Source organism: Dromaius novaehollandiae, chromosome 11 (genome assembly GCF_036370855.1).
Source record: "Dromaius novaehollandiae isolate bDroNov1 chromosome 11, bDroNov1.hap1, whole genome shotgun sequence".
Taxonomy (NCBI): domain Eukaryota; kingdom Metazoa; phylum Chordata; class Aves; order Casuariiformes; family Dromaiidae; genus Dromaius; species Dromaius novaehollandiae.
In genome coordinates, this window is record NC_088108.1 from 27,560,113 (window position 1) to 27,587,824 (window position 27,712).

At 38.9% G+C, this 27,712-nt stretch overlaps 1 protein-coding gene across 9 annotated transcripts in view; it reads right to left on the bottom strand.

The window, feature by feature from the left end:
- Positions 1-27,712, bottom strand: part of ZC3H12B (zinc finger CCCH-type containing 12B) — a 42,426-nt gene that overhangs the window by 6,884 nt on the left and 7,830 nt on the right. For 5 of the 9 annotated variants that reach the window (XM_026096031.2, XM_026096028.2, XM_064518514.1 and 2 more), the window contains 4 exons: positions 27,061-27,460; positions 4,290-5,067; positions 1,100-1,239; positions 95-329 (listed from right to left, as the gene is read on the bottom strand). In XM_026096031.2, the coding sequence (XP_025951816.2) occupies positions 95-329; positions 1,100-1,239; positions 4,290-4,900 (986 nt within the window). In that variant the 5' untranslated portion in view covers positions 4,901-5,067; positions 27,061-27,460. Of the gene's footprint in view, positions 1-94; positions 330-1,099; positions 1,240-4,289; positions 5,068-6,730; positions 8,711-12,346; positions 12,578-15,912; positions 18,806-26,000; positions 26,398-27,060; positions 27,461-27,712 lie in introns of those variants that run through there. The other 4 variants (XM_064518515.1, XM_064518517.1, XM_026096032.2 and 1 more) reach the window with 4 other exon arrangements.

Genomic DNA, 27,712 nt, shown 5'->3' on the forward strand with positions numbered 1-27,712 from the left:
TAAGGGGAAAGAAACGTAAATTTCAGTTTTTACTGAAGATTCTGAATTGGCAAATTCCCTTTTTTTTGGGGGGGTGGGGGTGGGGGAGACATACTTGTCATTCACAAAAGAATACATGAGCAGCCGTTCCTCTATGAACTTCTTCCATTCCGGTTTTTCATTTTGAAGATCCCGATAGTTGTCATTTGATACAATTATGCCATCCGAGTCAAAAGCAAGTTTTACTATGAATCGATCATCATAGCAAACGACTCTTCTTCCCTGAACTCTTCGAGATGGGGTAAAAACAAGAATTTTTTCTTTCTCCAATTTACGTAAGATTTCTTGATCTGTAAAATAAGTTTAGTTAAGCAGCTTCTCAAAAGTTTTAGAAGAAAGAAATGCAGCCTTTGGAATATGAAACTTCCTCATTTCTGACAAAGTGAGGTATAATTGCACTCAAGGAAAGTCCTCATTATCACAAAAATACCTAGGTGTAAAGTGCCATTAAGTAGTGTAAAGTGCCATTAAGTATTTCTGATGTTTCAAAGCAATTGGCAAATATTCAATATTTAGGCTTCATAACCACTCCTCTGTAAACAGCTACATACTTTTTCTTACTCTTTCTGAACATGTCAAGAACTCAGTTGTTACCATATTACAAAAGCCTTCTTGGTAGCCCAGAGAAAAATGTAAATACTTTCTACGTGTCAAAACCTATGCCGCCTCTTCAGCGCTCAAGATAACCGCACGAAATGAATCCCTGGCCTGATATTACTTATTTTATACTAGCCCAGTAAATAAGAATCAGTTCTTATATTCTTAAATCTCTTTGCTAATGGGAAAATTACAAATACTGCTTTTCAGGAGTGTTGAAATGATCCACTAACATTACAAAAAGCAGCATTATTTTTAGATGTAGGTACTTATTGCATGTTCCTTACCAGTGAAGTTGTCCGGTGTTTTCAAACAAACAGATGAGTGCTGTGCAACCTCATGGCCACAGCCCAATGTGTAGTGCCCAGCAAAGGATGACATGCTTGCATCTTGATGCAATACAATTTTTTACCAAGGTGTCCAAAAATAAAATAAATAAATAAAAGCCACCTTGATCTGTTACCTGTAATTGGTGCATCAGGTCGAGACTGCTCTTTTCTCCATGCAGGGACAAACACGGTTATATCTTTATGTCCTTTTTCCAGAAACCAATCAACAGCTAGTTGAATTCCCCGGCAGGAAAATCCTTCTTTATTCCCATGACTGAAAACATGCAAAAGTGTTATTAATAGCACTGACAAAAAGTTACTTTGGTTTTTTGTTTGTTTGTTTTTTAATATAGCTGTTATGGTCAACATATGGTCATGCAGCCATATGGTCAACATGAAAAGTTAGCAATAACGAAAAGAAATGAATTAACAGTGCTGACTGCCACAGCAGTGGTTTAAACATCAACCTTAAAAATACAAGTTTCCCTAACACTAGATATATTTCAATTTTTTTTTTTAATAAGGACTTTGTATTTTTAAGGAAAATAAATCATTCAAAGTTGTACAAACCCAAAGAAAAAATAAACAAACTTTGTTTTCTGAAACACATTGGTGTCTCTACAATAGCACACAATTCAGATAAAGGGGTTTAAAGCTGCTTTATAACCGCTTCAGTTTAGAAAATGGCATAAGACATCTTTGTAAAGAAAAAGAAATAGAGATTTGCTGGAAACTATTTAGCATCTTAATTATGCAATTTAGTGTACCTCATGGGTGCACCCTTCTTGCTTTGCCAAACATACAGTGAACTGAAAAATCCAGTTTTAGATTCCCTCTGGAATTAGTTCAGCAATGTCTGAACAATACGTGAGCACATATATAAGAGGAGGAGATAATTAATTATAATACACGTAATATTATTCTACATACTTCTAAGAGAGCCCCACAGATCTTCATATTATAGCTGGATTTCATATTTAGATTCAAGACAACATTTTCTTTGTATGAAAAATACAGTGCATATATCCCTGCTAAACCATGTAACCATAGAATAAAAACAGCATTCTGGTTCTTTTCAACTAATATTGTAACCACTTCAGGAAAAAAAAAGTTTTGAATCTGACCTTTCAACTAGCAAAACCCTCATTTATTGGACTCCAATTTGTATAGCAAAGTGAACTACTTCCAAAATTACATCTGAAAAGAGCAGAATAATAAGCCAAAGTTATGCTCCTTGAGGCATATTTTTCAAAATGTCAAAATTCAAAATTTTCAAAATTCCAAAAATATTTATTAAAATTTTTTTCTTCGTCTACACAACTGTAATTTTTCAGTCAATCATGATAGGTCCTAAGCTGCCCAGTTTGGCACCATTCATTTTTTCTGCAGAAACCCCCACATGAATTTGTAAAGAAAATGAATGGATGTCTTCACATCATTCCATCCATTTCAAAAGGCGCTCGCTTAGTTGCCCGTGATGATGTGCTGGCGAGCGGGATCCTCACCTGTAAAGGGGGCTGAGCAGTCAGGGAGGTCCCATGATGCCGGGAGGACAGGGGATGCTGTGCGCGGCAATGACAACCCTTACTGGAGAGAACCCAGGTGCCTAGCACGTGAGTCGGGAACACAGGAGAGGACTCATCTACGACAGCCCGGCAGTGCCAAGGGCCGTGCATGCGGTCAGCCGTACGGAAGCTTGGTGGCTCTATATCATGCCAGGAACTTCTCTCACTACTAAAACCTGCTGGCTGTATGCAAAGGAGCTTCCAGCTACTGTACCATCCCATCCCAAGCTGTTAGTTCTGTGTAGCATCACCAAAAACTGTTTACTTCAAGGAAAACTCAGTCCTGAAAACGGAAATGGTTCTTATATAGCCACCTTAAGTTACATATACACATTCTGCCATAAAGGCAAAGCCTCCATTATCATCATCAATGACTGCGGTATCTTTAAAGGTGAGAAGTATATTGTCCCTGCACTTTTCAGGTAGTCTCAGTCTGTACAGCAGATCCTACATAATTAAGATGTTTGAGTCTTACTAAAATTGTCTTTAGCAAAGGAATCAAATTATTCTATGGATTATCATTCCAAATTTTACTCTAATATTATTATTATTGGATAAAAACATCACAGATTACTAGAAGTCTAGGAAGACGCATGCTCCTTCTGGGCTCAGTGTCATATAAAATAACACTGAAACAGACCAAAAATATATGGATATTTAATACCAACTGTATAACTAAGGCCTATGAATCACCAACATAGTCCAAAGCCTTGCAACTTAAATAATTAATACAGAAGCAATAGATATATACACACACCCCTATGTAGATAGATATATGTGAAGTTGCTTTACAGCAGCATCTTTTGGATGGAAGTAACCATAGCTTGGCAGTGCAACACCCTGTATATAAAAAATAGTCTTTAAAATTTGGAGTTTTATATATTTCAAATCTCAATACACCTAAAAAAAAAATTGAATTTTCTTAAAATGTTGAAAAAAAAAATCAGGTTACAAATTTTTTTTGCCTCAGGAAACTAATACTGAAGGAAATCTATTGTACAGACACTGCCTGAAGAAATCTTGATATCACTGATCACCAAACTGTCAAAAGAATTCACATATAGAAATTCTTACTTTCTCAATGACAAACAAAGCATTTGCTAGCTGAGCTGTGTATTCTACAGATATGAACAGAAGTGGCACAGGGCAGAAATCTCTGAACAAGTGCTGACCCAAGCAGCCATTTGTGCATGCGCACACACATACACACACTCTTGCCCAAGCACACAAGCCCCACAGCTGCGTAAGTCAGCACTTTCAACTCATGCATAGCATTACACTGACAGAGGTAAATTCTGAGTGGGCTTGATCAGCAGTCACTCAAATATCCTGAAGCCTACTGCATATTATCAGCATGCACTACATGTCATTTTAGAAAGAAGCAGGTTTTCCTCACCTATTTTCTTGCCTCTGGATATTAAATTAAAATATTTGATAACATTCTTCAGTGAGTTAAAAAATTAAACCCATCCACACAAAAGCACACTACAGCTAAATTACTAGACCAGAAGATAGAGGGAAGAACCTGATTAAAAATATGTATATATATGGGGGGGAGAGCAGGAGGAACACACCTACAGTAGGAATTGCATAAAAGGAGTTATAACATATATAAAAGACTGGACTAAAGAGTCCATAAGAAATATTTATTATTCATTTAAATATACTGCACAACTCAAAATGACACTGCAAGAATATTGTTTTTTCCCCATAAGTATCTTGGTGATTTTTTCTTTTAAAATGTAACAGGGAGACCCACCTCATAGCCACATTGCTTCCATCAATGACAATTGGCCTCAGGTTATCACTGTTATCCACAACTTCATCCTCAAGTGACAGTTCGGGGCTCGCTATCTCCTTCGGGCACAGGCCTCTCGGCACCAGAGTACTAGTGGTAGTGCTGGCACTGCCTTGACCCTCCGATTCACTTTTGTTGCCAAGTCTCACAAGCTCTGCCAGAACATCATTGATGAGGGCATCTGCTCCCAATTTATTCAGTACAGCCTGGATCTGATCTCCTGCATATCCAAGCTTTAAAGCAAAATCCATTTTAGCTTGGTATTCCTTGTCCAAATTTGTTTTGCATTCTTCTAGCTTCAAGTCTTGTGTGATGCTGCTCTGTGAAAAACTTGGGCGATCCAAACAAGGGGAGCGACAGAGTGGCCGATGTGGTTTAGTGGAAACCTCCTTCTCCCTCCACTGCATATTGCTACAGCTGCTTCTGAAGTATGGTTGCTCAGGTTCACTTTCTGAGCTCGTCCATTCCTCAGATTCAGCACTGCATTCACCAGCATCTTGTTCCACATTTCTGTCTTCTCTGGTGTGCCTCTTCTCCATTTTCAACTTCCCCACCATAGACCAGGCCGTCATCACGTTCAGCTGCTGGCCAGAGAGCTCAAAATTTCTCTTTCATTTCCAAAGCCACCTGGGATTCATACTCAGTTGCATCTTGTTGGCTAATTACAGGTTTACACAAGGCTGGAGTTAATTTGCCTTGCCTACTATGTTCTGGCATAAACAACACCAACATGAAGTTCCTTAAAAAAAAGATAAAAAAAAAAAAAAGCTTTTGTTAAATTCTGTGGAATACTTGACTACAGTAATTTTGTTTACACGTCAGTAGAGATCCCTAGACATTCAGATTTCCATGTAAAAATTGATCATAATAAAGCATATAATTTTGTTGTCTCTTTACTCACAAATTAAATTCCCTTTCCCTCCCCCATTAACTGTATGTACAAAAAAAAAGTTCCCACACAATAAATTTGCAGCTGAAATTAATGGAGTATCTCTATGATATTTAAAAGAACAACAGAGAAAAGGGTGACCCACGACTTCCAATAGAAAACCATCTTTACAGTTGTAGCCTGACTACTTCAGGAACAACTGTGTGGAGTTCCAGTACACATAAAATTTAACAAACACTTTCAGGCTCTTCCAGTAAGGTTTCTATCATAGCTGACAATCTAAACCAGCTTAACTTTAGTGTAAACTGGCTGCTAGACATGCAGAAGTCATTACAGAGATGCACAAAGGTTCTGCAAAATGATCATCTTGTGCTTTGTTTACTGGACCTACTGCACTGAAAATTCCAAAACTAAGGATGGATATTATTGCATTTTGACAGATTCACACTCATGTTGTCAGGATATGCACTTAAAATTTTCATCTTTTAGCAGAACAAAAAATGTTCAAGGAATTCTAGTGAGAGGTCTGACAAACTAGAAGATTAACTATGGTGGCCTGTGAAAGGCTGAAGCTTTTGAAAAATAGTTTTAAAAAGGAATTGCAACTGCAGCAGTGCATGTTTTAGAGCAAATGACAAACTCAGACCCAGATGAAAATGCAGGAAGCTGGAGAAAATTGGTTCAGAAAGATGACGCAATATAAGGAATTTGTAAGTCAGCACAAAGGGGACTTCAGCTATTTGACCACCAGGAGAATTGACAAGTTGACCTAAGTATTTAGCGAGACGCCTGCTTTCAGAAAGTCATATACTCTCCTCTGTAAACAAACAAGCTCTGATAATGCAAGACCTATGAGGTCCTGCAGGTAATGAAAGTAACAGTGTAATTGTCTTGAAGAAACCATTTATTTTAAATCCACTTGCTCGTTTTAAATCCACTTGCTCATTTTAATAAATCTTGTTCTTGTTGAAGTTACTGCTTTTAGATGTACCAACAGAAAAAGACAAGAAAGACTAAAAGAGAAGAATGAAAAGGCACCTAATTCTAATAAGAGCCACGGGAGGGTATAGTATTTGGAATATACAAACTGTCTTAAAGCTATGTGTATAGTAGAGACTTGGGTTAGCACAGATGCTCTCTGAAGAGGCGTGAGGAGCATGATCCTCAATTTAAACAGCAGTCACAGAAAAAAGCCCTTGCACTGACACAGTTTTCAAATATACCTTCACTTTCATCAGGCTAGCCAGTTAGCTTTGTGTTCCGAAGAATTCTGCAGATGTAAGCTATGGATGCGTGAAGAGCTTTTTCCCAGGATTCTTATGAGAGTTTTTGTGGCATAAAATAGATGCGACTTTGGCACAGGAACAGAGACTGGCCAAAGGAGCCTTCTCCTAATGAGCTCCTTATGCACCCACAAGGAGCAGAAAAACTGAAAGAGTAACCCATGTTGGGGGGGGGGGGGGGTATTGGTCACTAGTGTCACTTAGAATAAATTTACATCTCTTTCATGTACCTTTTTCATTTCCTCTCATACCTCTTCCACTCCTTCAGGTTATGAGCAAGCATTAAAAGAAGATAAAATTTTCATCAAAAGAGCATACAGGCTCAACCAAGTACATGAATTATTTATATACAGAACATTATCAAGAACACTTGTATTCAAAAGCTTTTAAAAAAAAAATCTTACTCCTATCTCCCCAAGTGACCACATTGACCCTTATTTAGTTACTGTGGTCTACCAAAACAGCAAATAACAGGAGAAATACTCCCTTAATGTACAGCAGTGTTATTCCCTTGATGTATAGTAATGCCACATCTAGAGACTAAAAATAAGTATTGAAATCTGTCGGGGGAGGGGGGAATGTGCATCTAATGTAACTAGAAGAAAAACATATCTAACACCGCCCATTTTATTATTTATTTGGTTTTCTTCCGGAAAATAGTATTTTAAATAGTTCCACAGAACGATATTCAATAGACGTTGAAATCAAGAGAACAACATGGAAGCGCTAACAAGTATTAATACAGTGAGCTAAAGCAAATGTATAAAAATACAATACTGCATCTTAAAAGTATTTTTAAAATGAAAACTTCATTTTCATTATTTCACTAAAAACAGTAAGGATGAGTATTATAAGCCACAAAAGAAAATGAAAGAAGAACCAGTGCGCGCCTAAGTCAAATCTTCTTTTATTCAGTTTTCATATCTTCTCATTTTTAGGAAATAAGATGCTGAAAAACCATAGCTCCAATATACCACGCATATTGGAAAGCCTTCTTAACTATTCCCCCGCATTGCCTGGTGCTTCTCTGCTGCTTACTGAGAATTTCAGAGTACAACAGGTCTACAAGAGTCATAAAATTTGATCATCAAAAACACCAAAACATCAAAGACTCTCTAAGATGGGTCCCTAAGCAGGCCAAGCAGTAACATTCTACGAAACTCCACTTCAAATTATGCTTTTCATTTATACATCCCACTTGGCTGGGGAAAATTTACATATAAGTGAAGATGGTAGCTATGTATCCAGATATAATGACCTTCAGCCTATGTGTCACTGCCAGTGACACTTCCTAATTCCCCCAAAACATATTTCTGTGCAGCTATTTTAGTTGTGATTTTACAGCTGAAAGGTAGGTAGGGTGCATTTGTTTGCTTTGGAAAAAAAGAAAGTCTTGTATATTCTATTCAGTTCATCTATTAGCTGGTAGACTGTCTAAGAGGGAATTACAGCTGTCATCAACTGCACAGGGAAAAAAAAAAGTTTTGAGGAAAATAAAATCAGAATCTTCTCAAAAAAATTTAGGATTTTTTTGACAGAAGGAAACTAGAAGTTCTCTGTGTATATGCAGCATTCTGCAAAAAGAGGGTCTGTAAGAGGAACTACTCCAAAATAGCTACTGAAGTTAAAATTTAATCTTCAGTCATAAACAACTTTGAAATGTAAACACAGGAAATAAAAAAAATACACAAAAATTGTATTAAATATCATTTCAATAGTTTTCTCCTGGTGTAGCAGAAAACTGGTAACATCTTGACCATAACAGTTTAGTTCACTTTCTGGAGATAAAGGAGACTAACAGCCTGCAGAAACTGTCATACAGTCCTGGTTTCCACATCATGTGGAGGATGACAATTTCTTTGGATTCATATTAACAGCAAGATCCTCAGCTACAACAAGGTGATTCTTAGGGCAACCAAAAAGAGAAAAATAGGTGACAAAGATGGCAAGCTCGATCCCTAAGCATTAATATCCTCAAAACTACTCCTGTGTCAGGTGTAATGACTCTCACTTGCTCATGCCCTTTGCGTGATGCATGTATCATGCAAACACACGCACACACGTGCACACACAGTACCACTGCAAAAAGTCTCGTTTCCTTAGGAAATCAAGCCAGTTAAGGAAAATTGTAATCAGTCATATATGAAAACTAAAAGGCCAAATTTTGAGTCAACCAACACTGACTATTTTTTAATAAATAAGAATTGTGTTCTAAATACTTAATACAATATGGAATACAGTAATCCAAGCAGCACAAAATATACTGCTTCCCTACATTTGAATGGAAATGCCAGTTTCGATTAGTTAGGTTTTAGAAACAGATACTTTTTGTTCTGTAATATTATACATTGAAAGATTATTTGTCCAAATACTTTATATATTTTTCATTATAGTACTCCTTACTTTCAGTTGAGGTAATTTCCTCTAGTATAGCAGTAATAATTTGATAATAATAATAAACGTAATGATATATATAAAAAATATATACAGTATATATAATAATATTTACAACAGTACTTGGCAACATAGATGCTATTCATCAGCTTATTCTGGAGTGGACTTCAATTAGGACTCATGTATATCCTTGCATCTTGTCAAAATTAAAACACAGGGCATAAAAAATAGTGACAAAAGAAGATTAAAAGAAAGAAGTTATCAACACGTTGCATCCTCAGCTTGTATAAATGGAGCTATGCCCAAATATTCCAACTAAGGAACATTTTACAATATCTGCATTAAGATCTTTTTGCCCAAATTGATGGTACTGTATTGCTTTGGCACTGAACAAAGAACAGTTTGATTCTATTGGTCCAAATTTAAAGATCTCCATTCTTTTTCCCAAGTTGTCATCATTTCTTTAACTGTAATGTCACAAGAATGTTTTGGCTTTTGTTAATACTATCATGACTATTTTTCCACTTCTAGTAAATCATCCTAACCCCTTTGCCAATGGAAATCTGGTAAGAATGAATTATCAGACAAAAGTTCTTAAGACTGGAAATAACCTTAGATTTATGATGAAGAGAAAGGAGTTATTGTTAACCTGTCTGTTATTTTCATTTCAACAAGTAATTTTACCAAAGGTAATCCATTTACACCAATTATTAGAAGACCAAATTTACATTCACTTAGAAGTGTTTAAATATTACTACAAGCAAAGTATGCTGCTTCCATTTAATAACCACATGGTATTTAATGAACTGTGCATCATTAGGTTTCATGAATGTCACATGAAGAGGTAAAATACTATCAAAAAATCATATGACTCTAACTTTTATTAAGCATTACAGCAACTTACCAGGCACTGTGAGTAGGATTTAAGAAGCCAGTTGGAAGTGAAAGCAACCAGACTCACTCAAAAAGAGTCCAAGATTTTTTCAAGTTATAAAATAATTTGGGTAACAATATCACTATTACTTCTGCATTTAGATTTTTCAACTTTTTTTGTAAATGGCAACTATGTAATTTTGCTCTTAAATTTTTTCTCTTTCTTAGCTGGAAAATAATATCTCTTATCTGTACATAGGCTGATTTCACCATTTTGTTGCATTGTCTCAATTTCACATACCTATCTCTAGCTTTCTGTTATCTAACATGATATAAGCAATTTATCACAAATATCGTTTGTCCTTCCCTGAAAATAAGCTCTTATTTTAACAAAAAGAGCACAGATTGGGTGCCTAAATAATCCTGAATTTAAAAATTATTTACAGCAAACAGAAAGAAAATTCACTCCAAAAACAAATTCTATCACTGCTGCTGTCATACTCACTGCTGCTGTGCTTCTAGAGAAAGCAGCTCAGATGCAATCCATGTTGGGAAGTGGTACTGTACATCTAGAAGGACTGCTGTCTGCCAGACTTGTGCTGGGGTTTTCTATTCTTTGGCCGCTAATGACAGATTGGTATATCTGTTACGAAAGCTCACTCTATGGAAACGCCCACTTCTCTGACTCATCTTGGAGTTTCTCGCCTTTTTTCACTCATGTCAACCTTTGGTTGAAAGCCATTAATGAGGGAAATTCAGCTGTGTCATCCCTCTCTTGCACAGCAGTGGAAAATATACAGTGTGTGACCTAATGATCATCATTCTCTCTCAAATATTTGAGGTGGTAACTATAAAATCTGCTAAAAATATCTTTGGTTATCTTCAAACAATTAAAATCTAAATCACAGTGTATTTATAGAAATCTCCCCTTTGTATCTAGCTAGGATCCTGTGATCGAAGCACTAAAAGGCAACAGGTCCTGTCTCTACCAACTGTAGCCACTACCCTGTGTTTCTACCAAGATCTATCACAAATCTTCCACAAAAGAGACATAGGATCTACACATAGTAACCCTTGGAAAGGCAAGATTTTTTCCTATTTTCTTTAAACACCTAGCACACAAAACAAACTTCTCAAGACACAACTTTTTGTCAAATGGTTTAGATAACTTCTTTTATCATCACTTGCCATGCTGCCAGAACATGAGGCAGGCAGTCTCCAGAGCCCATCTTTACAATCCTGTCCCCCTCATACAGAGAGCTCCTAAGAAACCAATTAGCTTACAAAGAATCCTCTTCACCCTCATCCAGGCACCCCTGTGTGCAAATTAGCTCTTCCACTCCTTCTGTAGACTTCGGACATTGCAAGATTTGTTCCCAAATGTATAACATTAAGGTTCTCAAATAACGAGGCTCACCTCACTGTCAGGTCAGGAGTACCAAAACTAAAAGAATATTACAGCACAGGACCAAACTTTTCCACCTCCACAGTTCCCCTCTCTTAATGATCAGTGGGAAAGAAGTGTTGCATAGCTCCTAAGCCAGCAAACATAGTGGCAGGAAGAACTGAACAAAGAGAAAGCAGCAGTAGCAGCTGCTACCTTAACCCAGCATCCTTCTTCACATAGTCTAGATTAGAAATCAGACTTGTAATACCATCATTCGGCTACAAAACAGCACCATGGTCTCTCCCTCATCCCTTCACAGACCTGAACAGTCTAACCTCTACCCTACTGTAACCCCTAGAACTATTTCCAGCCAGTGGGTTATTGCTCTAGATTCACCTTGTCTCTCCACAGACTACAATCCAGATGCCAGTCCCTACACAAGCTAGCTCTATATGCTACAAGTCTCACATTACATAAAGCTCAAGTTTAAAAATTCACACACAATTCAAATTCAATTAATTGAAGTTATAGACAGTTCAAGTGCAGCCTTCTGCATAAGTGTACCTGCAGCAGAGATGCAAGAAAGACCTACAGAGTACTAATATGGAAACTGTAGTTATGAGGGAGGGAAAGACAGGAAAGGAGCCTTCAACTCTGTTTTCCATATTAAAATGTATTCTTTTGTATGTCTGTTTTACAGATAGCTACTGTGGGAAAAAAAGCAGCAGCATCAATATGTAAGCAAAGACCATGAGGGGAAAAAAATAAACAAAAACTATTCAGTAAAATCTTCCTCTTTTAAATGACTAAATTGGATTTTAACATATTGTCCTTCCAGTTGGGGTGGGGGGGGGCAGTTGGGGTGGGTGAAGATGAGGAGGGAGAATTAGTAAGATAAATATAACATGAGGGCCAAAACAACAACAACAAAACCACAGTATTAATATATAGATTATTCTATGATCATTATTTGTAAAGTATAACAACTTTGTATTAAGTCTAAGGTATTTTTCTTTTGAAAAAACCACATGGAGTTCATTTTAACATAAAAATTGATCTCAAAAAATTATCTGACTAGATATTAGCTATGTTTACATTCAACTAATTTTATTTAAAGAAAAAACAATTCTGTTTAGGGCAGATTCTGTTAAATTTTGAAAGGTTTGTATGACCTCAGATGGCAGATGTTCACCTGAATGGCTGTCAGTTCCTTTATCGTGAACTCTGCTTAAAGGCCACGGAGGGTTAGTGCCATAGTGCCACAGATGGCCAATTTGACCATGTTGTCAGGAGGTGAAAATGCCTTCTGTTTTGTCTGTCCTACTCATGTTCCAAGCTGTGGGATAGAAAAACTGAGTTCCTAGGGAGAAAAAAAAAAAAAAGAAAGAAAATCAAGCTCCTTGGCATGGTATGTAGACCCTGGTCCTATTATAACTCATTAACGCACCAGTACTTTACAGGACATTTTACAAAAAAAAAAAAAAAAAAAAAAAAAATGCTGGTGCCAACTCCAGCATCACCCTCAGATGGTAGAAAATAAATATAGCTGCTCAACTCCCAGAAAAAGCATAGCTACAGAAAGTGACAATTATTTGTCCTCAAACTGCAGGGGTGTGTGTTTGTTTTCTTTTTTTAATAAAACCATAATCCTATTCCCAAGTCCAGGCTCACTTCACAACAGAAAACATCCCTGTAGAGGAGGCAGGCTGTTTAGTGAGTCAGTATTTTGATTTAACAAGCATGTCAGTCACTGTCTTTATCAATGCCACCAATCCAGACTTAATCAGTACCACTACCCTCAAAAGGTTCAGATGCCCTATTATGGGAAAGCTGAGGTTTCTGCTTTCCACTGCTCTATGTCTGAAACTACATTTGGTCTCAGTTTAGCTCTGACTTCCAGTTAAGTGCAGTTCATCGTTACCTCTCTATATGATAAGCATTCAGTTATCCCTTCTTATTGGAATACATGGTTCTTCTTCAAATACAAAAGTCATCAATTACATAGGCGTATCAGGAAAATGAATTTTCTATATGTTCTGGAGCACCTAAGCCTAGAGTGTCTTGAATTCACTACCTATCTCATCTGTGCAGGTGTTTCCTTAACAAGAGCCAAACTAAGGAAACTGCTGATAAAAAACAGTAAATAAATTCTTCATAAAGTTCTTTTAAAAGAAGCAGCTTAATGCTGCAGGAAACATAGAAAGAATGAGATATCAACCTGATTCGATATTGCTGCCTCAGATACAAGAGTTGTGGCCACTGCTCTTTATATCTTCGCACAGTAAAGGTGAAATGGTGTTACGCAGGTAGGAATAAGATGAATGCTTTATCTGGCCATTAAGTAAATCCAAGTCCTTCATTTCTTAGCGCTCTTACAATTTCTAATGCATTTCTGAGCAAGCTGGGGGGGGGTTTATTAAGCTTTTTGTAAACAGCTTGTCTTGCCTTCCTCTCACTTCCTCTTCAAATAAAAAGAGATCTTTGTTCCACTATGTTTATATTTATTGCCATTGAGGCCTAACCTAATATAGCATTTTTAAATGCCTTTATACCTGTTAGCATTGTTTCCTACTTCCTATGCTGCTTATAGATTCCTAAGTATTACTTGTCAAATAGATGCTGTATGCTGTACCAAATAATGACGGTTTGTTAGGGAGCTGCTGAATCCAGGAGCTGAATAAAAGCAAGGCTGCCACAGCTCCAGGTCCAACCAGTAGCAAGGCTGAGCATGTATTCCCAGTAGGCACATGCACAAACACACATACACAATACATGTATACATACACACATGGCCAGCCACACGGATCAACACTGACAGAAACACTCGGCACCCACGCAAAGACAAACAGCACCAATGGCCTCATCTTGTCCCCCTCTCTGGCTGATCAGAATGAAGGCCTGTTAGTGGGAAATACAGACACACACAATGTGGATCCCTCCAGTAGTGGGGCTTAGGCTGTCTATCCCGTGGCTGGTCCCTGTATCCCCGTTCTCTCTGGTTTCTGGCACCTGTACATATGAGCCCCCGACAGCTACAGCCCCACTCCAGTGGCTGGTACACACCCTTTGACTCACAGATGCACACGCACACACACACTATGGATCCCCCAGAAGCTAGACTTAGATGCACAGCCCATCCAGTAGCTGGCTGCGGATGCCTGGTCTCCCTGGTTGTTGGCACTTGCGTGTGCTAGCCCCTAAGGCCCGCAGCCCCACTCCAGCTGCTGGTTCAGACCCCCTTACTCACATCAGCACACACAGACATGCACTGTGGATTCCTCCAATAACTGGGCTTAGACATGCAGCTTACCCAGTAGTTGATCTTGGATCTTCGCAGTCCCCCATTGCCTCCTGCACAGAGGCACACACATGCAAACACGCACACACAAACAGGTCTCTCAGTTGACTCCCGGACTTTATCATCTCTCAAAGCTCTTGGCCTGGATCTCCTGGTCCCTCCAATAGCCAGTTCCCTCAGTCGTCCCACCTCCCAAAGACATACATACATACATGGCTACGAAGCTATTTAACCTACTTGCCGACCAGTGTAGCTAGATATTTGCTAGCAATCACATACTGGCATGCATAGCCCCATTCGCTCCAGTTGCTGGCACCACAGACGCCTATGACCCATGGTCCGACTCCAGGTGCTGGCACTTAGACCTCCATACAGACACATGCACACAGAATAGAGAGGCCCCTCACTCAGGAAAACAGCTAGAGTTCAGTGAGATGATGGGACAGACCGCACTGATCAGGCACAGGACATGGGCAGAAAAGCATACTGACAAGCAACCTGCTTACAGGCAACTAGTCCCTTTTATCTCTTATCCCTTTATTTTCCCATGCTTGCTCCTCCTCAAACCACCTTGATCCCGCCCTCTCCCCCCTCCAAAACCTTTCGTTCCTCCCCTAAACATCCCAAAATAATTCTTGTGCAATCCCCCAAGGCTCTTCCCCTGCATCCTGCACCGTGTCTCATACCCTCAGGCAGTAAACCCCCCCAGGCAGTGGGACGGTCGGGAGAGCCACTCCCGCCAACTCACAGCACTTTGTCAGTCCCCACTGGTGGAGCTGAGGGCTCTCCTGGCACCGCCCTGGGGGGCCAGCGCAGGGGCTCCGACCGCGTTACCGGGGTTCTCCTGCCTGCCACTGCGCCCCGGGCTCCTCTGCGTGTGCAGAGCCCTTATGGACTGATGGCTCTCCCGTGATGGGCCTGGGAGTAAGGGGTCAGGGTATTATTCAGATCCCCCTAACTGGCGTTGTTCCTCTGTACTCCTTCGTATGTGTGGAGAAAAGCTTTTTATCACATAAGCTAACAGCTTATTTTAGAAAATTCTAGCAAGATGCATTTATTGTTATGCGTATATAAATATCTATATTTTTGCTACTTGAGATTTCAAAGTAATTTGTTACATACAGTATTTTTGTTAGGTTTTTTATCAGCTGAATGAACAGTGATTGAGATGACAACCAAATGATTTTCTAGCATCAAAATAAGAAAAAGATTAGAAAAGATTCAAATGGCAAAAACTGGATCCAGTACTAAACACAACTCTTAATATACATAACATCACCTACACTGCAATTCTTAAATATTAGGTTAAATATTATTTTGAATCTTGCACATATTTCTCTAGATAACAAACATCACTTTGTGCAAAACAATTTTAATTTTGCCTTTTAAATATTCTTGAGAAAAGCATATAATAAAGTACAAAAAATAATATAATGCAAAGAACATAACATTTGAATTACCTTGGTTGCTGACTTCTCAGCATACCACTGTTGCTAGTAACTCTACAAAGTGTCCATATCTGATGTGGTGCACTTAAACCTTTACACTTACATTTTTTGTAAAGGAAATGGCTAAATCCATGTATATTAAACTCTTTTTTGATAATGGCATCAAGTCACAGGGTTGTAATTTTTCATATCAGCAAGTCACCAGTAAATTTTTCTACAGCAAAAAAAAAAAAAAGAGTAAGGAGAGTATCTTAACTTTAAAGTGATGGCCTGTATGTAATACACATAATTTGTTTACATACCATCTAAAAGAAAGGATATGCAAAAATACAAAATTTTCTTTAAAATAAAAGTTCATTTAGTTTTTGCTATTTTCCAAATCCAGATTAAAATAACACTTGGCTATTAATCTTCTTAGAGCCTCCCACTTTAAATGACAAAGTTCACCATCTCTTTCATACAAGTAATACTGAAAAACAATCAAATTCAGTGCCACATCTTTGTGAGAACCTCCAGTCAGCAACAACATATGCATGCAATTAACTTACTGCCATTTAGACTAAGAGATCAAAGCTGCAATAATACAGCATTTTTTTCCAGACTGCACTTTTCAGACATTCAAAGATGACATCTTGTAGTGAAGCACTGATTATAAAGAAAAATTTCTTTTCTTTGTGATTTATATTATCTAGCGGTGATAGTACAACTGCTCCTAGGGATCTTAATCAGTTCCTATTCTATTCTAACCATTTGGTCCCTGCCCAGAAGAAAATGCAGTCTAGACTTATGATGAGAGGCTATGAACGGATGAAACAAGTGATAACTTAAACAGCCGAAAGACTATATGAAACATTTTGGTATCATTTCGGTTCACTGTTTGTCTAGGTAGTTTGGAAAGGTAGTGCTTTTTGGGTACGCTAGGGAAGAGATAATGGAAAGATTTTAAGGGAAAAAGGGCAAGGTGAAAGAAAGCACACATGTAACATGCATGTGTGCACACAATCACATAAAAACAAGGAGTCTAGGAAAGGATCTCAGTATGAAGTAAGCCTGGATAAACCTTTGGAGGATTAAGAGAAATTGAAGATTGAATCTCAGCCACCTTCCTGGCCATAACGTTTAAAAATCTTAGAAGGAGCCTGCCTGTATGGGTCTAAGATGACGGCCAAGTCTAAGAGGATTCCTCAATTTCAGGCCCACATACCTAGGAGAGTGAGAAGATCAAAAGCACTATTGAGACAATTTCAGTTTAAATTAGTAGCTGAACATTTAGGAGGAATCACAAAATTCTATTCAAAACACAAGTCTGAGCAAAAGGAGAGAAGATCAGTGAAAGGGAAATGCGTGAATCAGAGACAACAGTTCAAGCCATTGGAATTAACTCCACAGCAACAGGGTACAGAATAAGGACTGAAAGGAAACAATGCTGGGACTGAGATTTTGTGGAACCCTTCACTGCAGGAAGGATGGAACGAGGAGGATAAAGTGAAGAGAGAAAGTGATAATCTCAGCTTTGTATACAAAGTTAATATGAGAGCGTGCAACATCTTTATCAGTCCAGCTCCATCTAGTATCAGTTTAAGAATAGCGCAAGAGTAAACTATGGATTACATTATATCTGGTGCAAGTAGTTCATGTAATTTGTAGAAGAAAATGACACCTTTCAGGCAAAGTCTTTTGCCAGGTGTATCTTACATGAGCAGGAGGTGTTTTGTTGAGAATTCTCTATTATCTTACTGTCTTTATGCTCACTTTGTCTTTACCTGCACACAAAAAGTTACTGGAAAAAGCACTACTCACTGGTTTACAGAATTCTACTTGCAGACTTTTTCTTCCACTTTATTTTGTTATTGCTTATACTGCACACTTTAAGTTAGTATAAATGCATTAAGGAATTACCACACAATCAGAGGCAAATTAAAAAAATATATATTCCACTTATATGTAGAACCAGAACTAACATTAAAAACATTTGATAAATAAAATGAATAATGTGCGATTTTGCTGATGACTACAAAACTGAGAAATGAATCAGTGTGCCTCAAACAATTTTCTCAAAGGTGGAATAAAAGCTCATATCACAGATTGTAAACAAGAACATGGTATCACTGAATTTTTAGTGGTTCTTTAGTATGAATTACATTCTCCCCCTATGACAGCCAAATATGAACACACATTTACAGAATGAGAAGAAAGCAGTTACCAATTTCTGATTTGAAGAAATTACAACTCAGAAATCTGAATGTTACAGCTTTAAAAATTTGTCTCTTGATGCTCATTGCTAAGCAACCAAGTCTTCTTACCTAAAGACCTCTTTCAGTACAGTCACGACAGACTAGTAGAATTGATAATGTGATTCAGAGAATGAGTGAGGCAAAAGTATCTATATTTTGTTCATACAGTACCAAACTGAAAACATCTGTATAATTTTGCTGGTAATAAAACAGAAGGAAAATGTCTACTTAGTAATAAAGTATTGTAACATGTATTAAAAACACTTGGGAACTATTTAACAATAATTATCCAAATGGCACTGACTACTAAAGACCTGGTGCTGGAAATACTGCATTGCAAGACTGCTGATTTCAGCAGGAGCAATAGAATCAGGAAGATAGGGTGAAAGGATGGAGTGAATGACTTCTTTCAGTCCCTTATGACCCGACATCTTTCTATCATCTTCAGTGTCCTCTGAACCATGCCCTTCATAAATAAAGAAAGAGGTGATTACAGGGAGCACATATCTATGATGAGGAACAACATTTAAATGAAGAAATATTTCATTAACTAACTCCTTTCATCAACTCTTAAGCAGCTTTACTTGTTTTCTGTCATTGCAGATACTGAAACAAAGAATTTTTTTAAAAAAAAGTCTTTTCTCAAATATCTCTTTCACCTGAATAATAAATGCAGGAGAAAATGATTCTTTTATGGAGGGTGAGGGATCATTTTTGTTTTCCCTAGTATATTTTGAGAGACCTATAGCTAATAAGGGATAATCAATTCTGCAAGATTTAATCTCTTTCACTATTTATTTTTCAAAACTACTAATGAGCTAGTTTTAACCTTTAACAAATGGGGTAGTTTAGCATGTTCAGGCTTCATCTACCCTGTCAAGTGTTGTAAGGCTGTAGGAAAAGAGGATAAAATAGGTAGTGCATAAATATTTCCAATCTGAGCTGGCCATTTTAAAGTTAAGTGACTCAAAAAAGTGATGCATTTGCCAAAATACAATTTTCATTAATTTATAGTCAGTGTTTCAAGTGCAGCTCTTGCTAATGTCAACAAGATATACAACCAAGTATTCTGAATCTATCTAGCAGGACCTAGAATTAAGAAATTTGTTCTTTTATTCCTTTTAAAAATGTATATAACGGAGTTTTATTAAGACTGTCCTAAGAGCTTTTGTAATTAGCAAAAAAACATTCATATTACACATATTTCAATTATGTAGTGTTTGAGTTTTACATTATCTCATATATTCTGATACAGCTTCCATAAATAATAAGTCCACAACACATAGGAGTCGCTCAATGAAGCGGAGAGGAGACAAACAGAAGACATTAACCAAGATGAAAGCAGCTGGATTTTGACACAAATACCTGGCAGTAACGTTATTTATAGCAACTTCCTTGCTGAAGAGTGCTGTATTCAACCTTCCTCATTTAAAAGGGATACTTTTTCAAAATACTCAAAATGAATAAATGTATTCAAATACTTTTTTGTACTTTTTAATCAAATAAATTAAACCAACTCTTATTTCTCCATTCTAGAAGAGATGGTCTAAACCAAAGACCTGAGCAGAGATCTGCAGCTCATTTATCCGTCTAAAGACATGTATAATCAGTATTCCCTGAGAATACATTAAGTCAAATGGCATTTGTAACAGAAGTGTTAAAAAGGCAGATCAGAGTTTTCAGTCCCTTGATAATTAGAGCCATATAAATGACAGCATTTTGATTCAGTTTAATGGATTTTTTTTTTTAACAGTACTGTGATGTCAGTCTCAACACATTAATGGAAAGTTTCAACACTGTCATTTTGATGATTGCAGAAACCTTGCATTTACACAAATCGAAGGCCTAATATAGTATAGTCTTTTATCAAGCAAACTTGGAACAACATCAAGAAACATATTTTGCATTTTCTACTCATTATCACTTCACTGAAATGAAAAAAAGGATGTTGCATACAATGAACCACCATGGAAGACAAATATCTTACACAAGCTTTGCCTTTCAAGAAAGTAATCCCCTTAAGGACCTCAATTTTTCACTTTCCATTTCAACAATGCCTAATGCAGGAAACTGGCATTTGGCTGGCCTACTGAACGAGGCATCAGAGAGTGACAATTTCATTCAGCAATGACAAGACATTCATCTGAATTAGATCTAAAAACCACTACTTCCTGGTCTGTGAAAGCTAATAAGCACAACCTTGACTGTTACGATCCTTTTATCGTCTTGTGCAAAATTTGATGAAAGACTACAACAATTCTAGTGACCAAAACTGAAAATAAAGAACCTTCCAATGTCTGTTATTGATCTGCACCTGACTACAAACTTTCAGATCTTTTTGTCTGACCTTGATGAAAACTCCCATGTTCAGCTTAAAGGAAATGGTACCAAGTTACTATGCTATGATGTTCAACCTCCCCATAACAAGCAAGACACTAAACAAAAAAGCACAGTATTTCACTGCATCAGAAATGACATCTCATATAAATTGTGAAGAGCTTCATTTTCCCACCTCTGCTCAAACTGTAGTATTGTTTATCGTAAGCGGTATATATCTGCCCTGCAAACTTGACTGACAATTAAAGAGTACGACTCTTCTTGAGTCTCATGATCTATGGCACTTCTTCATAGCTAAATTTTCATAAAGGTTTCAGAAATCAAAAAATAACCCAGAAACCATTTCAGACAATACCAGGAAAAGAAAAATGCGAACCTGTTAACTGACAACAGTGAAATGAGGAAAAGCATTTTGATTAGCTAGAATTTTGAGTGGCCACTTCTGAAAATCCAAAATGAGATGTATTAAACAACATTACAGTGGATTTCAAACCCAAAATAAAACAATTATTCTTCATTGCACAAAGACGAGATGAATCCCTGGGGCCCCAATCTATGGCTTTACCAAGCCTAAACTTGCAAAGAAGTCATTTGTTTTGGTGAAGACTATAGGATTTAATTCAAAACAGTCATATGAAAGAAAACTTGGTAGGAATGTATGCATTTTTCATCTAATTCTTACTATACTATGTAATTTTGTTAAATTGAAAATTTAACTAAGAAACTACAATATTATTATAAATTATGCTTTGCTTTAAATGTTTGAAGTACTTCAAACTTATTTCAGCAAATATTTCAAATGAACACTGAAATCAGAATTAAACTATACATGAAAAGAAGCTGTCTAGCATATCATATAAATAGAGGATCTGAAAAGACTTGACTCCACTACAAATAAAGCATGAACTGAAGAGAGCAGAGGTAGTGTAGAATTCAAGCATCTCATCTCAAATCTGTCATTTATTTTGTCACACTCATAAGTATGAATTGATAGGGCTAGGATGGACATAGCTGGACTTACATAGAGAGGAAGTGGTATATTAGTTGCCTCTTAAGATTTACAATTTGTGTATGGAGTAAACACAATTTCTTGACTTACAAAGAACAGGTAGTGCTGAGCACAAGAGAAGTATCAAGTACAGGCCAGACTTCTGAAGAGAAAGAAACTATTTTTGTTGCATTGGATATTAAATTTGACTTCCTAAGAGTAAACAGAGAGTAAACATGCAGTCAGAAAAGGTGTTCTAACAATAATTTAGTACCTCTTTCCACCTATCTTCTCTTTCTGATAATCTTGAGCAATTAAGGCTGGTATCACTACTACTCAAAAAGTCCACTGTCCCTCTCAAGGACACACTTACATTTTAATTGACAACATTACAAAAAAAAAAAAAAATGGAGGGAAACCCTTAAAGATTATTTGTGATTAAAGCAGTTTTATAAACTGAGAGCATAAATTCAGATCCAAAACCAAAGCAACACACTGCTTCTCCTAACCAACATTCTGACAGGAGGCTGTTTGCTAGTACTACTCTACAGATCAAAATGACTCAGTAATGCTCTGAGAAGAGGGGGGAAGGAAGTTGTGATTAGAGCTAAGTCACAGACACATCAATAGAGCATTTTATCATTTCAACTTACACTTTTTCTAATTCTGTAATTGAATATTCTGAACTCCACTTTGACAGACTAAACCAAACATTCTTTTATCCATAAATCTCATCCAATAATAAAGCAGCCTTTGAGAAATCTGAAAAACAAGAGATACTCTGCTCCTAAAGGATTCAATATACTGAGTGGACCCTCACATGCTACAGCACCCAACAAGAGGCAGGATGTACTCAGCAGCCAGGACATACGCTTTCTGATAAACGGAAAGAGCCATTTTAAAAGGCTACTAAAAACATGTCAGAAGTGGAAAGACACCTCCCTTGAAAACATCAACTGCTATCTTTTTGGAAAGCACAAGAGGGGCTTTAAAGGCATCTTTTCAAATCTGTTACACTGCTTTTTTCAAAAACAAAGTCAGTCCATAGTTAGCTCTGATATGAGCAAGGGGTTGGACTAGCTGACCTCCAGAGGTCCCTTCCAACTGAAATTCTTCCATTATTCTATGACTCCTTCATTCTTATAGTGACAACAGTGCTTATTTCTAAGATGAAGAAGCTGGAAAGTAATCTTCAGGAAGACATGTGAACCCTACTGTTTTCCTTTCAAAAGTGAAAACAGCAAATACCTATGCTCCAGCAATCTTATTTCACATTAAGAGATGATCTGAGAGAGGAAGTTTTGGGGGTTTGGTTTGGTTTTGTTTTTTAATCAGGACAACCTAGAAAACAGAAAAGGGAAAGACTTGGCAAAGAGTCTGAAATTGGTGTTTGACCTTTAAAAAAGGGGAAGGGATGGAGTGGGGTATCTCCTATGGTTTTTAGATTAAAGTTACCAGACTTTTGGCTTTACCTGGTTTGGCTGAAGTGTTTGTGGGCTCTTTAAAAGAGCAAATACGTTAAATTTCTTAAGAGGATGTCTTTATTAAAATAATTTAGCTTTACTCTAAGGTTGATACTGTGGCTATGTCATCTAAATCAATAAGAAGCTGACTTAGACAGTCAGAACAGAGTATTAATCTTAGTGAGGGGACTCTCTCTGGGTGGGCTGAATGTGGAAAGTGAGCTCTAATACTTCAACTCTGTAACCAATGAGCACCTTGGCTTACATCAGGATTTGCAAAAGGCTTCAGTATTCTGTACCATTATACTCTAATGAAATTCTAGAAGGGACCCACAACAAACCATGTAAAGCCTAGGCATTATTGTGGCACGATGATTCAACTTGCTTTGCCAGCAAGCAAAGTCAAAAATAACTCATGTAAGAAAATGAAATACAATAGCTACCTTTAAAACTGAAAGACACTTAGCTGAAGTACAAGTTTAAATATAGAAACAATATATATATATGAACCAAGACTGACAGCTAATGAAGAGTTTTTCTTATAATGGCCAATCTCATGAACAAATCGTTCACCTCGAAACAATAAAACTATCTTAGGAGATGCTCTACTGCTCAACTCTGTGCTTCCAAATATATTTCTTAAATCTGAAATAAATCGAACTCAATACTACATGTCATGGCATCAGAAAGCCTAGATTTGTAAAGGTGGTCAGGGTATACATGCTTCCAGATGTGTCCTCTGTGGTACCATACATACATCTTATCAAAAATAGCTTATCAAAAAAAAAAAAAAAAATCACAGGAAATACAAAAAAAAACACATTAAGAGATATAAGGAATTTTAAACTCTAATATTGGTACTATTACTCAAACATGCTCCTCATTTATAATGCCTTGAAGAAAATAACCTTTTAAATTAAACTTAAAAAAACCAAGTTTCTAAATACATATCTGTCTAGCCACATACACTTGGTGCTTCAAAGCCCCTTGTGTCTAGCAGATTCTACGATCAAAAACAGGTAAGCCTTCTGAAGGATGTGTGTGAGGTCTGAATAGCATTGTAGACATCTTTTTACATGATGAGAAATCAGTCTGTCAAATCAGTTTACAATCTGGTAACATCTCAAAACTTTTTCTGAGTTTATAAAAAATTCTTTCCTCCTCCTTTCCAAGCCCTATTTCTAAAACTGAACTTACATGCTGCTGCCGCCTTCCTTATTACAAAGAACTCCAATGCTTCTGCTCTTCATGAAAGCAGTAACAGAATGCAAGTGACAGGAGCAATTTGTTTTATTTCTATTATTTACTATTTTTATAGTATTAATTAGTAGAATTATAAGTGGGTTTTTTTTAATCATGTATCAGTTTCAAACTGTAAAGTGGCTAGGAAAGCCAATATCAGTAGATGTCAGCAATGGAAAAACTTGCATTGAGAAAGGCATCCTACAAGATCAAGGAACAGAAAGCCAGAACTCATCTTATTCGCAGCAGCTGGCAGTAAGAATTGATTTTCTTACTAGTTCATCTGGACATAAAGCATCTTGGGTGTCCATTCACCCTCATAACATCTTTTGTACTCATTCTTTTTGATTAGTGAGTCTGGATGCTGTCAGATTTTTTAAAGCACACCTTAAAGAAGTCATTCACTTAGGAAGCTTTATAGTTGACTTTTAAAATTCACTAAGTATTAGACTATTTTAGAAGATAAACTGAACTCAGGTCCAGAAAATGTCAACAGACACAGGACTGGTATATGAAGAACATATGAAAGTGAAGAAGAAATAACATGTTCCAACAGCAGTTAACTTGTTCTAAATTTGTGAATGACCTTGACATCCCCACTAACCCATTTTTCCAGCAAGAAGCAAATATAATTTTATAGGCAACATTAGCTACACTTGTAGCAGCTTTCAGTTTTACATACCATAGTACATTCATAATACCTTAGCAAGTAAAAGATACATCTCTTTAATAAAGAATACTCCCTAAACAAAGATGACTATTTGACAGATGCATCCATTTCAACGAACAAATACACTAGGCATAAGAAATCGGATGGAGCTGGAATGCTGCACACTTCCAGGCACACAAAACTACCAGCATGCACAACAGCAGTTCATAGATGAGAGGTATTTCAATTTTCTTTCTATTCCTGCTTCCTGTTTACAATGGGACACGCATATCACAGAAACACATTACCAGACAATAAAACCGAAGCAATGTACAACATGTCAATTTACCACATGTATCTCAATAAACAACTAGAATTAATTTAAGTCCACATTTATGAACTTAAGAACACACAGTATAGATTTTGCATTCCATCTGCTAACTTGCGGAAGAAACGTACAGCTCTTGTGAAATACAACAGCATAAGGATTAAATCACAATTAGAACAACTGACAGCTGTGAGAGTCAACTTTTTTAAGCGAACTGATCATAAAAAAACTATCTCAAACCTCATCTTTATCACCATGAGTGACAAGCTTATTATTTACATTTGCACTGTAAAGCCAAACGGAAGGATGTGAGCAGCGATCATCAGCTACCCTACACAAAGGTAATCTCCTCATTTAATCACCTTGCTTTCGTTAACGCACGTTTTAATTTCCTCGCTACCCTTATCCCGTTCAGACACAGAACGCCTTCTTCAAGAGCACGGTAACGCGGCCCTCAAAATCCTGCCTCTGCGCTTATCGTCACCAGATGAAACCAGCCGCGTTTCCTGACTACCAGCCGCCAGCGCTGCCTCCAGCTGCCTCGGCCGCCTGCTCCCACGGCTTCTCGAGCCCGCGCGCCCCTGCCCGGGGCAGGCCGGGGCCGGGCAGCCGCCCCTCCTCCGGCCGCCGCGGCGCGCTGGGGCGGTCGGCGGCTCACGCGGGGCCGGGCCGCGGGGGGCGGCGGCAGGAGGCCTCAGCCCGGACGCCGCCAGGCCTGGCGGGAGGCAGGGAGGGAGAGAGGCCGCCCGGCGCGGCCCGGCGCGGCGCGGGGCCTCCCGCCGGCCGCCCTCGGCCTCCGCGCGGCGGCTCCGGGCGGGGGCTCCGCCGCTCCTCCCGCCCCCGCCCCGCCGGGCCTCACCCGCTGCCGTCGCTGCAGACGCCGCCCGCGGCTCCTTGCGGGACCTGAGGGTGGAGGGGCGAGCGGTGGCGGGGCTCGGCGCGGCCGCGGCACGGGCCCCGCTCCGGCCGCTCCCGCCGCATGGGGGGACGGGCAGGCGGGAGACGGGGGACGGGGGCAGAGCCGGCGCGAGGCAGGAGGAGAGGGCGCGGGGCGGCAGCGGGGCTCAGCGCCGGCGGGAGCCTGGGGGCCGCTGCCGCCGCCTCATCGCTGCCGCCGCCTCAGCTGGGCCCGCGCCGCCACCCGGGCGCCGTCTCCCTAGCAACCGCGCCCGGCCCCCGCTGCCGCTGCCGCTGCCGCAGCCGCCCGGCGCCGGCGGCCGCGCGCTCCCGCTGCCGGCGCGCGCCAGCGCCCCACCCCGCCCGGCGCCGGCGCCGGCGCCCGCCCCTTCCGCCCCTTCCGCGGGGCGCAGCGCAGCGCAGCGCGCACACTGGGCGGCGCACAGGTGCCGCTGGGCGCTGCGGGGCGGCGGCGGGGGTCGCGGCGCAGCCCCGGGTGCATCTCCAAACATATTTCAGAGCCATTTTGGCAAAAATTAATGTGTATTAAAGTAATGTATTAGTGCATTTTCCTGACTGCAACCCATGTCTTACGGGCATTGTTTCTTGAAAGCCAGTCCTGAGGTGGCCTGTGCACTGGGGCTTCCCCAGTGCGTGGGACAGGGAGACAATTCCCCCTTGCATTGCCCCCACAGACATCGAACTCACTGTTTTTGAAACAAGGGTGTAGGACTGGAGAAAGCAGGTGCGTGGTAGGCAATATTGGTGAAAACACTGCACTGTCGCAGATTTGGGGGTTGGAGGATGAAATAAAGGACGTGACCCACCTGTGGAATCAGCTGAGATTACTCCAGCAGGTACTCAAACCTTCAGCTCTCTAGGATATCAGTGGACACTCTTATACACAGCATATATTGAAGGACTAATAGAAAAATTTGCAAATGTTTCAGGCTTTAAAAGTTAACATTTCAAGACTAAACAATCTTATGATCTCTCAGGCCTAGCATTTGGTTGCCACCTACCAGTTCCAGTGTTGCTGACGACTGTGTCTCCAGCCTCCTGAAGCTTCTGGAGGCATGTTATTTCACATCATCATCAGCTTTCATTTAAAATATTAAGAAGTTCCTGGCCCACTAGCCGTAGGTGAAAATCTCGCAAATGTGACTTAAAGGCTCAAAAAACAGATGAGATATAGAAAGAATTAATTTCTATTTTAAAACACAGGAATTTGAAACAAATTTCGTAAATGAGGATGCACCATTTTGACTCATCCATTTTCTCATGTTTCAGTTCAGCAACACTGCCATCCATTGAACCCCATGATAGCATGTACCTATCCAGCAGCACGTGAGCCAGAGTTCAGTCCTGTAGCATGTTTTACTGGGGGCTCTCTATCATCCTTCTGTGCTGGCATCAGGGCTTCTGCAAATGCAACAACAATTTCTATAAATGCTATTTCTTTCATAAAACACGTTGCACACATTTTTTAATGTCAGTCCTTACCACTTTTCCCTGCCCTCATCTCTCCAAGTTTCCCCTGCCAGCTCGGGAACCTTATGAGCTACTCAATATCTAAGTTTAGCATTTGCAAAGGAGAAATGACACGTGTTTGTTGCTTTCACTCACTGATATTTATCTGGAAAGATGTTTCAAATGTTCTGATGAAAAAAGCTG